This window comes from Panthera uncia, assembly GCF_023721935.1.
Source record: "Panthera uncia isolate 11264 chromosome A1 unlocalized genomic scaffold, Puncia_PCG_1.0 HiC_scaffold_16, whole genome shotgun sequence".
NCBI lineage: Eukaryota > Metazoa > Chordata > Mammalia > Carnivora > Felidae > Panthera > Panthera uncia.
In genome coordinates, this window is record NW_026057576.1 from 25,582,295 (window position 1) to 25,595,138 (window position 12,844).

Below are 12,844 nucleotides of genomic sequence, written 5' to 3' on the forward strand. Positions count from 1 at the left end.
GTAAAGAAACACTAATTTTCTTTGAGTGTTTACACTTAAATTTGTATTACTTACTTTATTCTTTTGTCTAGCTCTGGCTAACCGAGGCACATCTTCATTAACTGCTGCTGTAGAGCAAGTTGCAAAGCAACAACAATCACAAACATCAGACATAGAAAAAAATAAAAAAGTTCTATTCCATTTGCAGGTAACCTATTTTATATAGTTTTTAAATGAGCCTTTACTGTCTTCAAAACTATATTAAATTATTAATAGAGAAGTTATTGAGGATACTTAATTTGGGGAGGCAATTTCTAAACTTCTATTTTTCATGTTTACTCCTTCTTAATTATTCTTTTATCCCTAAATGAAGTGTATACAAGTATTCCAGTGTCATGGAACATTTTGCACACCCAATATACAAGGATTCAGCAATGTCATTGCAACTGTAGTATGTACATATGAAACCCATCTATCACACAGAATTATTTTAAATTCACTGCCATTTGATAGTTTTTTCTAAAATGTTAAATTGAAGAAAAGTTAAGTTTTTAAGCTAGTGGGTTTTTAAAATTTTTTTGTTTTTGTTTATTTTTGAGAGAGAGAGAGAGAGAGAGAGAGAGAGAGCGCGAGCAACCAGGGGAGAGGCAGAGAAAGAGGGAGACACAGAATCTGAAGCAGGCTCCAGGCTCTGAGCTGTCAGCACAGAGCCTGACATGGGGCTCAAACTCACAAGCCGTGAGATCATGACCTGAGCCAAACTCAGATGCTTAACCGACTGAGCCAACCAGGAGCCCCTAAGCTAGTATTTTTAAAGCCATGGCTTGTGAGTTATAGTTGTCAGTGAACATTTCAAGTTGATAAGAAACATTTTTGTGTTCCTTATATTTCATAATATATTCATAATTCCACTGCAAGGAATCTGGAAGCCATACTTGTTTTTTGTTTTGTTGTTGTTGTTGTTGTTTAGCATGCAGCACATTTAGATGAACTATACTCCGTTAATATAGCTAAAGAAGCAAAAATGGAAACCGTATCTTTACTATCTGCTTTGTAAAGGTTATTATTAAATATATATGGAGGGGCGCCTGGGTGGCTCAGTCGGTTAAGTGTCCGACTTCAGCTCAGGTCACGATCTCACGGTCCGTGAGTTCGAGCCCCGCGTCAGGCTCTGGGCTGATGGCTCAGAGCCTGGAGCCTGCTTCCGATTCTGTGTCTCCCTCTCTCTCTGCCCCTCCCCTGTTCATGCTCTGTCTCTCTCTGTCTCAAAAATAAATAAAACGTTAAAAAAATATATATATATGGAAATGAAAAGAATAGGCTCTAGAGCTCAGCTGCCTAGTTTGAAAGACAAAGTTTGCTACCTTTAGCTCCATGGTTTAATTTCTTTGTGCTTCCATTTTCCTATTTGTAAAATGGAGATAATCATATGACCTACTTAGAAGTTTCATAAGGATTAAATGAATTAATATTTGTAAATACGTGTAAAGTATCCTGCTGGGGCCCTGGTGGACAGTATAGAGCTGGATTTTGATATTGGCTTTAGGTATTAGTTCATTATTAATATGATGATGATAATTATACTCTCAAGGTAATACGGATCTCCTACAAATATCTGCATTGCATTAGTCACTTTTAGAAAAGAATATATTTTTTGCAATAGAATATAATACAAAAATAATAATGTCTTAGCAGTTTATAAAGAAATTATCCGTAAAACTTCTCAATCTTCAATAAGTTGCACAGATGTTATTTCACTTATATTCAGGGCTTACTTTCTATTAAGCATTTTGCCAAGCATTGTCCTCACTCTTAAGTTGCTCATCATCTATTTATGAGGGAGACAAATAAATACATAATTATATGCAGGGTAGTAATGTCAACAGTATAGGCAGATTAACACTGAAAAAGGAGTGATCACAAAGTGATTTTTCAGTTGAATTTAAAAGAAGTCAGCTGAAGGGACGTCTGGGTGGCTATGTCACTTGAGCATCTGACTCTTTGATTTTTGGCTCAGGTCATGATCCCAGGGTTGTGGTATTTATTGAGCCCCTTGTCAGTGCTGAGCATGAAACCTGTTTGGGATTCTCTCCCTCTTTCCCTCTGCCCCTCTCCCCTGTTTGCGCGCTCTCTCTCTCTCTCTCAAATAAAATAAAAACAATTTTTAAGTCTTAAAAAAAAAGAAGATAGTTGGAATTCACTTGGATAATTGGGTATCTGGGACAGGTTTAAGGGTTAGGTGCTAAGGAGGATGGTATTCCAGACATCCAGACAAGATCCTAAGAAAATCCACAGGTGCATGTAGCATTGATACACTGATACATTCGTAGACCTACAGTTGACCCTTGAATAACAGAGTGTTAGAGGCGCCCACCCCTAACATATATAACTTTTGACTCCTCAAAAAGTTAACTATTAATAGCCTATTGTTGACGAGAAGACTTAACCAATAACATAAACAATCTATTAACACATATTTTGTAAGTTATACGTATTAATTACTGTGTTCTTACAATAAAGTAAGCTAGAGAAAAAATGTCATTAAAATCACAAGAAAGAGAAAATACGTTTCCAGTACTGTACTGTGTGTGTGTGTGTGTGTGTGTGTATGTGTGTGTGTGTGTGTGTAAATCTTCCTATAGTGGACAGTACTGTGTGTGTATCTTCCTATAAGTGGACCCATGCAGTGCAAATCTGTGTGGTTCAAGGGTCAACTGTACATGTAGTTTGGTGGCAGTATAGCATAGGGTGTGTTTTGAGACATGGTAGGAGATATATACTGTGATCAGAAACCTGGATGTATTCTAAAGGTGATAGGAAGGTTTTGATGGGTTTGCAAATGATTACCTTTATATTTTAGAAAGAGAATTATAGATGCATAAAAAACACTTTTCATAACCCAACATCCATTCATGAAAAAAACTCTCAGCAAATTAGGAGTAGAACTTCCTTAATCTAAAAAGGGCATATATATCCATTTATGAATCTTACAGCCAACTTCATACCTAATGGCAAAAGACTGTTTCTCCCTTAAGATCAGGAACAAGGCAAGGATGTATGCTCTTACCACTTCTTTTCTTTCTGTCATACTGCTGGTTCAAGCAAGTGCAATCATGAAAGGAAAATAAATAAAAGGCATCCATATCGGAAAGGAGGAAGTAAACCACTTTTATTCACAGGTAGCATGATTATCTTTAGAAAATCCTAAGGAATCTTAAAAAAAAACAGATTAGGACTAATAAGTGAGTTTATGAAGGTTGCAGGGTACAAGATTAGTATATAAATATCAATTGTATTTCTGTATATGAAAGAAACAACCAGAAATCAAAATTTAAATAGCAATATCATTTACAGTAGCATTATCATTTACTTATAGGTAAATGTGACAAAAGGTTTGTGTTATGGACTGAATGTTTGTGTCCCCCTCACCCAAATTCATATGTTGTAGCCCTAACCCCCAATGTGATTGTATCTGGAGATGGGGGGTTTAGGAGGTAATTAGGCCTAGATGAAGTCATCCTCATGACATGAGTAGTGCCATTATAAGAAGAAACACCAGAGAGCTTACTCTCTCTCTTTTTCTGCTGTGAGGATACAGTGAGAGGGTGGCTGTCTGCAAGCCAAGAAGAGAGCTCTCACCAGAACCTAACCATGCTGACACACTTTCAGCCTTTAGAACCATGAGAAATAAATGTCTGTTATTTAAGCTACTGAGTCTATGGTATTTTGCTATGGCAGCCCAAGCAGACTAAGACAATTTGTCTTAAGACTGGTATGCTGAAAACACTGATGAGAGAAAATAAAGACCTAAATAAATAGACAGATATACCATTTTCAAGAGTCAGAAGAGTCAGTATTGTTAACATGTAAGTTCTTTCAATTTTATCTATAGTTTAAAAGCAATTCTAATCAAAATCCCAGCAGGCTTTTTTTTTTTTTTTTGGAGAAATTGCTGATTCTAAAACTCATATGAAAATGGAAAGGACCTAGAATAGCCAAAACAATTTTGAAAAAGAAAAACAGTGTAGAAGTTCATATGTTACCTGACTTAAAGATTTATTATAGAGCAATCAGGACAGTATGATAAGGAATAAAGATAGACCTACAGATCCATTGAACAGAACAGAGTATGCAGTAATAGCCCCACACATATCAATTGATTTCAAAGGTGCTATTATGGATTGAATGTTTGTGTTTCCTCTAGTGTGATGAAATTTTGAGGTAAGGCCTTTGGAAAGTAAGATGTGGGTGACTTTATGAGGGTTGTGCCACTATAATAGAGTTACTGTCCTTATAAGAAGAGGAGGAAAAGGGGCGCCTGGGTGGCTCAGTCGGTTAAGCATCTGACTTCAGGTCATGATCTCCCAGTTCATGAGTTTGAACCCGTGTCAGGCTCTATACTGACAGCTCAGAGTCTGGAGCCTGCTTCGGATTCTGTGTGTGTTTCTCTCTCTCTCTGTTCCTCCCCTACCAGAACTTTCTCTCTCTCTCAAAAATAAATAAGCCTTAAAAAAAAAAGATTAAAAAAAAAAAAAAGAAGAGGAAGAGAAACCAGAACTCTGTTTTCCACATGAGGACACAGGAAGAAGGCAACCATCGGCAAACCAGAAACAAGGTCATCACCAGGAACTGAATCTGCTGGCACCTTAATTTCTCAGAATTGTAGAAATAAATGCTTGTTATTTAAGCCACCTAATCTATGATGGCTTAACAGCCAAGCTGGCTAAGGCAGGTGCAAAGACCATCCTTTAGAGAAAGAATAATCTTTCAACAATGGTAGAGGACAGCCGCATGCAAAAAAAGGTGAACTTCAATTTTCACCTCATACCACATGGAAAAATTAACTCAAAATGGATTAGCAGCCTAAGTGTAAGAATTAAAGCTATAAAATGTCTAGAAAAAAACAGGAGAAAAGTTTAGTGATACTGAGTTTGGTAAAGATGTCTTACATAGGACACAAAAATTTAAAAATTGGACTTCATCGGAAATATTTTTTAATTTCTACTCAAGAGACACTTTTAAAAATGAATATATGGTATATTTGTTGGGGCCCTATGGACATTTGGATTGTCATAGACTAGGAAAATTATTTGAAAACACATATGACAATGTGCTTATATTTACAGTATATAAACAAATCCTACAACTCAGGAAGGCAAACAACCCAATTAAAACCTGGACAAAATATTTGAATAGTCATTTTATTAAAGAAGATATCACAAAAGACAAGCAAATGAAAAGATAATATAAATATCATTCATCATTAAGGAAATGCAAATTATAACCATCATAAGATACTACTCTATACCACTGGAATGACTAAATTTAAGAAGACTGACCATACCAAGTATTGTAAAGAAGATGCAAGATATGGAAGAATTGGAACTCTCAGATCCTGTTATTCGGAATGTAAATACAACCACTTAGGAAACAGTTCACAGTTTCTTAAAAGGTTAAAATATATTTACTGTATAACTCAGCCATTCAGCTTCTAGATATTTGTTTACCCAAGAGAAATGAAAGTGTATACTCACTGGAAAACTGCATACAACTAAAATACCCATCAGAACAAAGTGTGGTATACCCATACAATGGAACGCTACTCATCAATAAAAAGGAAGAGCTAATGGTATATATAACAATACAGTGGTATCTAAAAGTAATTATGCTGAAAGAAGTAAGACTTAAAAAGTATATATTGTGATAATTTATTTATAAAAAATTCTTGAAAATGCAAACTTATCTTTAGTAAGAGACAGAAAATAAATGGTTGTCTGAGAATGGAAAGATGGGGAGGAAGGATGGATTGCAAAGCAGCAGGAGGAAGCTCGTTGGTAATGGATATGTTTATTATCTTAATTGTGGTGGTCTCAAGAGCATAAAAATAAATCAAAACTCATCAAATTGTAAAGTTTAAATATGTGCAGTTTATGTAAATTCTACCTCAATAAATCTATAAACAAAAAAAAAGAGAAGAGGGAGAGGGGAAGAAGAAGGGACAGAAGAAGAAAGAGGAGAAGTAAAAGGAGGAGGCATTGGGCATGAAGAAGAAGGGGAGGAGAGGGAGGAGAACAAAAAATATAGTTCTAGTGAAAGGATAGAAATGGATTGAAGGAGGAATTGACTAAAGCCAGGGAGAAACATTAATAACCTATTATATTAGTCCAGGAGAGAGAAGAAGTGATTACCAAATCAGTGGAAATATCTTTCCCCATATTGATCAATAGTGTTAATAGCCTCATCTAGCTGGCAGTGCATGTGTCCCTGTGCATCATTCATTCAATCATTTAATATTTATTGAGCACCTTCTTTGTACTAGGTACAATTTTAAGAACTGAGAACATAATACTAAAGAAAATAGACAAGGTTACTGCACCCAGGGGGCTTACTTTCTAGTCAGGGGAGGCAGGCAATAAAGAAATAAAATAAAAAAGGTAATTCCATTAATTGATGTATTTCAAAGGAAATACAATAATGTATAGAGAGTAATGCAAGGAGAAGGATGGATGGTTAATCTATATTTTAATTCAGAGAAGACTATTTGAAGAGTAATAATAAAACTGAATTGTGGAAGACAGAGACCCCAATAGGTAATAACTAAAGGTAGACAAATCTAAGGTTGAGATCACAATTACTCTCCAATAGAAAGTCATTAGGTACATTTAATAAACAGAAAGGAAGGTGGAGGAGGGGAGAGTAGCATGTGAGAGGGATGGCACAGTAAATAGTGGCTAGAGGATATATGGCTTTGTAAGCCACATTAAGGAATTTGAATTTTATTATTAATGGAATAGGAAACCACTGGAAGGTTCTGAGCTGGGAAGTAACATGATATGATTTATGTTTTTGAAAGATTCTTCTGCCTGATATATGGAGCCCAGATGTGGGAGAGGGGGTGCGGAATGGAAATAGGGAGACCAGGCAGGAGTCCGGCCACATTAAAGAAATTGGTCAGAAGTGAATGTGGGATTTTATTTTGGAGGCCCAACCATCAAGTTCTGCTGAATTAGGCTGTGGGGAGTTAGGTAAAGGGAAGAATCAAGAATGAATTGTAGGTCTTGAGTATCTAGGTATAAGGTGGTGCAATTTATTGAAATCGGGAAGACTAGGGGAGGAACATATTGGGTGTGTCGATTATTTTCTGAACATGTATAATTGAGATGTCTATTGGGTATCCAACTAAAAAAATCAAGTGGGTATTTGAAATATCAGAACTGGAGATAAAAATAGAGGTTCCTCAACATATTGTATTTTTCTCTTTCTTGTCTCTGCCAGGAAAACGATAACTTGGTCTGACTTTTTAATGCATTGCCCCTTCCCAAAATTAAAAATTTATTTAAAGAGAATGGCCATACTAGACAAAAAAAGAAAAGGATGGATGATGGTCTGCAGAGTTGTTTTGGAGGGAGGATCTATAAAATTTGATTAACAGATATAGGTAATAAGGAGGAGGAAATAATTAGGGATGGCTCCCAAAGTAGTACCATTCGTTAATTAGTTTGGGAATCCAGGGGTATGGTAATTCACATTTTTGGTCCCAATTCTTCATCCTTGTCTGTATTCATACCCTTCCCCATGTATCATTACCACGGGTGGGCATACTGTTACCCTTTGACTGTGAGTTGCATCATATGACTAGCTGGGATGTTAACAGATGTTATGAATAGAAGCTTGAAAAAGCTCTTCCATAATTCCATAAAAAGGATGCTTCCATTCTTTTGCATCTGCTATCATCATGGGAAGGATATGCCTGGTCTGGCCCACTAGAGGGTAAGATATATATGAAGCAAAGCCAAGACATCACAGCCAGCCCAGTCAGCCAAGCCAAACCATCTTACAGCCAGTCAATTCTCAGACATTTGAGCAAATCTAACCAATGTCAGCATCTAGCCAATTCCAGCTGTGAGCAATAAGTATGTATTGTTGTATGTCACTAAGGTTTTGTGGTCCTGACAATAGATAAGTAATGCAAGGAAGAACACTATGGGAAGGGGAGAAAGATTAGTCTGATTTGGGGACGTGGTGAATTTGAAATGGCCAGTGATACCTGGGTATAGGACTTAACAGCCAGTTATGTTCTGTGAATCATTGGCATACATGTAGCTCTAGATGTAAGTATGGGTAAGATTACCCAAGGAATATACATAGAATGAGAGGAGGAGATGATGATGGTTGCACCCTGAGGAAGACCTATATTTGAAGGAATGACTGAGATTGAGAAGGAATGTTCAGGTATCTGAGGAGAACCAGAGAAGAATGGTGGTGTGAAAACTATGTTTTAAAAAGGAGGTGCTGCTGTTGGTGGGAATGCAAACTGGTGCAACCTCTCTGGAAAACTGTAGAGGTTCCTCAAAAAGTTAAAAATAGAACTACCCTATGAGCCAGCAATAACACTACTAGGAATTTACCCAAGGGATACAGGAGTGCTGATGCATAGGGACACACGTATCCCAATGTTTATAGCAGCATTTTCAACAATAGCCAAACTATGGAAAGAGCTTAAATGTCCATCAGGTGACGAATGGATAAAGAAGATGTGGTTTATATACAATGGAATACTACTTGGCAATGAGAAAGAATGAAATCTTGACATTTGCAGCAACATAGATGGAACTGGAGGGTATTAGGCTAAGTGAAATAAGTCAGTCAGAAAAAGATACCATGTGTTTTCATTCATATGTGGATCTTGAGAAACTTAACAGAAGATCATGGGGGAGAGGAAGGGGAAAAAAAAGTTAGAGAGGGAAGGAGACAAACCATAAGAGACTCTTGGATAATGAGAACAAACTGAGGGTTGATGGGGGGTGGGGGAGAGGGGAAAGTGGGTGATGGGCATTGAGGAGGGCACTTGTTAGGATGAGTACTGGGTGTTGTACGGAAACCAATATGACAATAAATTATATTAAAAATAATAATTAAAAAAATAAAAAGGAGGTGCTGGTGGTGCACCTGGGTGGCTCAGTCGGTTGAGCATTCGACTCCAACTCAGGTCATGATCTAGGAGTTCCTGAGTTCAAGCCCTACATCAGGCTTGCTGCTGTCAGCTTAGAGCCTGCTTTGGATCCTCTGTCCTCTCTCTCTGCTCCTCCCCGACTTATGCTCTCTCAAAAATAAATAAAACATTAAAAAAAAAAGGAGGTGCTGGTGAGAAATGCCAACTGCCCCAGAGAGGTAAGGCAGACATCTTAATACTTATTTATAAATGAATAAAGTGAGGTTTAGGTTTAGATAGGGCAATTAAATTTGCTATATATGATCATACCAACTAGTAAATGGAAGTAAGGGCCCTAGAATATAGATCTTTTTGATTTTTAACCTAGGGCTTTATAATTTTCATCATATTATCTTTCTTCAGTGCATACTTTTGATTCCATAAATATATTATTTAAATGATTGTAAAGTACATTTTAGTATGAAATGTTAACACAAATGATAAATTTTAATATTTTGAATTAGATGAACATTAAAAAGTAAGAAATATATAATTCTGGGCTCACTTCAAGATTATAAGATAATTTGTTACTTATTGAATGGTTCTTTTTGTATAACAGTTTTTCAATATCTGATAAATATGTATTTTTATGTTGTGATTTTACATCATGAATTATGGATCAAAACAATAGTATCCTCTTTTTTGAGTATCATAAATTAATAATAATAATATTGAAATATTTTACAGGATGAACTCCATGAGCTTGAAAAACAAATAGCATCTGTCTCTGCAGAAACTAAAGAAACAGAAAGGCAAATTTATCAGCAAGATGCTGCCATCGAGAATACCAAACTACAGTGTGGGAACCTGGAAACTCAAATCAAATCCTTACATACAGAAAATGTAAAGCTTAAATTTGACATAGAAGGAGCTCAAGAAGACTTTGAGGAACACATGATAAGATATAATGAATATTATGCAAAAATAAAAGAGCATAAAGATAGTTTGTGGGAGGCTGGAAGCAAAAGGTCATTCATGACTACACTCCATGAAAAACGAGATCTTGTTAGAAAACTAAAAACAATGAAAGAGGAACTTATGCAAAATCTCAAAAATCCAGAAGGAAACCACATAAAACAAGCACAGGTTTGAAATATCACTTACCAAAAGTTTTTCTATTACTCCTTTTTTCAAGCACACTTATTACGTGATAAATTTATCATTAACTTAATAAAACACCCATAGCTGCTTTAACTAGATTTAGAAACTATTTTCACAACTTCTAAAAACTTAAATACATGAGTTATATAACAGCTATGCCAAATGAACAAATGCATAAAGGAATTGTTCTCAAATCCCATGTGGATTAATAAAAAAATTCAAACAATTGCAGTGAACAATTAATCCATTTTTTTGCAGAAACTGGTGACTCACAAAAACGTTGAAGCCCTAGCTTAAGCTAATGGATCCAACCAATTCAAATCAATTTAGTATGCGTAATGCTGTTATACAAACAGCATCAATTAATAATTGCACCTTAAGCATTTTCTATTTTTTAGAGTATTGTTTGAAGATGGGGAGATATAAATTTAAAATATCTATCATTTCTTGCTAGAGAATTTAAAAGTATCCTTTATACTGTTGCTGGGCAATTGCCACTATGACTACCACTTTTTTTTTATGTCTTATCTACATTTAGTTTTAATTTTATGTCTTTAAATCAAAGGTTTATTTGTTTGAATAACAGTTCTTTATTCTTTGTACCTATAGAAGTAATGTTCTAATCCTGTTTACCAAAATTAAATACGATGTCTAGTTTTTTTTAAATTATAGAAACATTGAAAATGTTGGACTTATATTGATCATTCATTGTTTGACTTGTATATTTTAAATTTTATAAATATGCAGGAAGACATTATAAAGCTGAAGGCTAAAATTATAGCTGTAAAAGAATCTATCATTGAAAAAACTTTCTTTCTTGAGGAAGAAGAAAAGACACATGAAAAATTAAGAAAAGAAATAGAGGTAAGTCTTAATTATCTGGATTTCAATGTTTTATGGTATCATTTCTTAACATATACTATATTTATAATTTACATAGTTTATTTTCAATTCCTAAAACAGCTAGAGAACAAAAAAGAACTATAAAAAGCAATAAAGTTCAAATCATTACCAGAAATAACTCTCTCATTCAGATACTTAAATATGTGAAATGTATTCAAAAAAGCAAACACTCATTCCTATTAAAATATGGCTTGGGAGGGTGCCTGTGTGGCTCAGTTGGTGAAGCATCCCACTCGACGTTGGCTCAGGTCATGATCTCACATCTGGGTTTCACTGAAGGCACAGAGCCTGGGTTCTCTCCCCCTCTCTCTGCCCCTCCCCCACTTGTGTGTGTGCTTGTGCATGCTCTAAATAAATAAATAAATAAATAAATAAATACTTAAAAAAAATTTAAAATGTGACTGGGAATTATTCCAGGTCTCATTCCATCAACAACTTGGTACTCAATTAGTAGCTAGAAAGTAGAGGCTATCAAGTTACTAGATAGACATCAGAAACTCCTTGAAATAGAGTAAAAGGCAATGGAAGTCATTAGTATCCTAATCCTTTCTGACTTCACATTTTCAATTATTAAGAATCAAATAAAAAAACTGATATGCAAAATTGAAAATGAAATTAAATTGGGGGTACCACTAGTAGACTTCTATGACCATTATTGTTTAAATAAATGGAGAACAAAAATAGAAAAGAATATGTTGTTGAGGAAATAAAAAATTATTTATTATTTGAAATTATTATGTGAAATTATTATTTGAAATAATATGTGAAATATTATGTGAAATAATTTTCACCCTTAAGACATTAATTTGAAACTAAAAAGATATGTTTGCTTGTGGCTAATTTAACACAATAAAAAAGCATCTGAGGAATTTGAAGATAAAAATCCTCACCTTTACAAAACATTTTTCTAAGAAATACCATTACTTTATCATATATTTAGTAGTAACCTAAATAAATGATTACTTTTTTACCTTCTAGATCAAGATTTATTATAAAACTAGAAACAGTAAGACACTATCAGCGGCATCAAAATAGAAGTACAATGATTAATGAAATAGAAAAAAGACTCCGGATATAATCCATCATAAATGGTACAAACAAAATAAGTTAGCCATGTGGGAAAATAAAGCAAATTTGGAAATAAAATTATATTTCTATCTTATAACACATACAACTACTTCCAGGAAGATTCAAGACAATATAGGAAACAAACTTAACCATTTGTGTCAGAGAACTATTTATTTTAAAAGACACACACACACACACACATACACACACACACACACACACACACACACACAACCACATGATTAAATACTGCTTTTGACAATATCATAAATTTCTGGATTATTAAAATGTACCATTACAATAAAGAAGATAAGACTCATAGAAGGTATTTGTAATTTATACAAGTGACTAAGAGATAAAAGATGTCAAACAAGCCAGTAGAACACTGGATAAAATATGAAGTCTTATTTTTTGAAACATGAGTATCCAAAAACACTGGTAAAATTGACAAACCTAATTAATAATAATGGATTGATAATTAAAACCACAATGGGGTGCCATATTTAGTCCCTTAGATTATCAATATTACAGTTGGGAAGATATGGAGCACCTGAATTTTATTATTTTTAAATATAATTTATTCTCAAATTGGCTTACATACAACACCCAGTGCTCATCCCAACAAGTGCCTTCCTCAATGCCCATCACCCATTTTCCCTTCTCCCCCATCCTCCCATCCACCCTCACTTTGTTCTCTGTATTTAAGAGTCTCTTATGGTTTGTCTCCCTCCTTCTCTGTTTGTAACTAATTTTCCCCCTCCCTTCCTTCATGGACATCTGTTAAGTTTCTCAAGATCCACA

At 34.8% G+C, this 12,844-nt stretch overlaps 1 protein-coding gene across 2 annotated transcripts in view; it reads left to right on the forward strand.

Annotated features, from left to right (window-relative positions):
* CCDC122 (coiled-coil domain containing 122) overlaps window positions 1–12,844 on the forward strand; it is a 39,516-nt gene that overhangs the window by 9,470 nt on the left and 17,202 nt on the right. For both annotated transcript variants that reach the window (XM_049647453.1, XM_049647451.1), the window contains 3 exons: window positions 72–187; window positions 9,659–10,057; window positions 10,820–10,936. In XM_049647453.1, coding sequence (XP_049503410.1) covers window positions 72–187; window positions 9,659–10,057; window positions 10,820–10,936 — 632 coding nt within the window. The remainder of the gene's footprint in view (window positions 1–71; window positions 188–9,658; window positions 10,058–10,819; window positions 10,937–12,844) is intronic.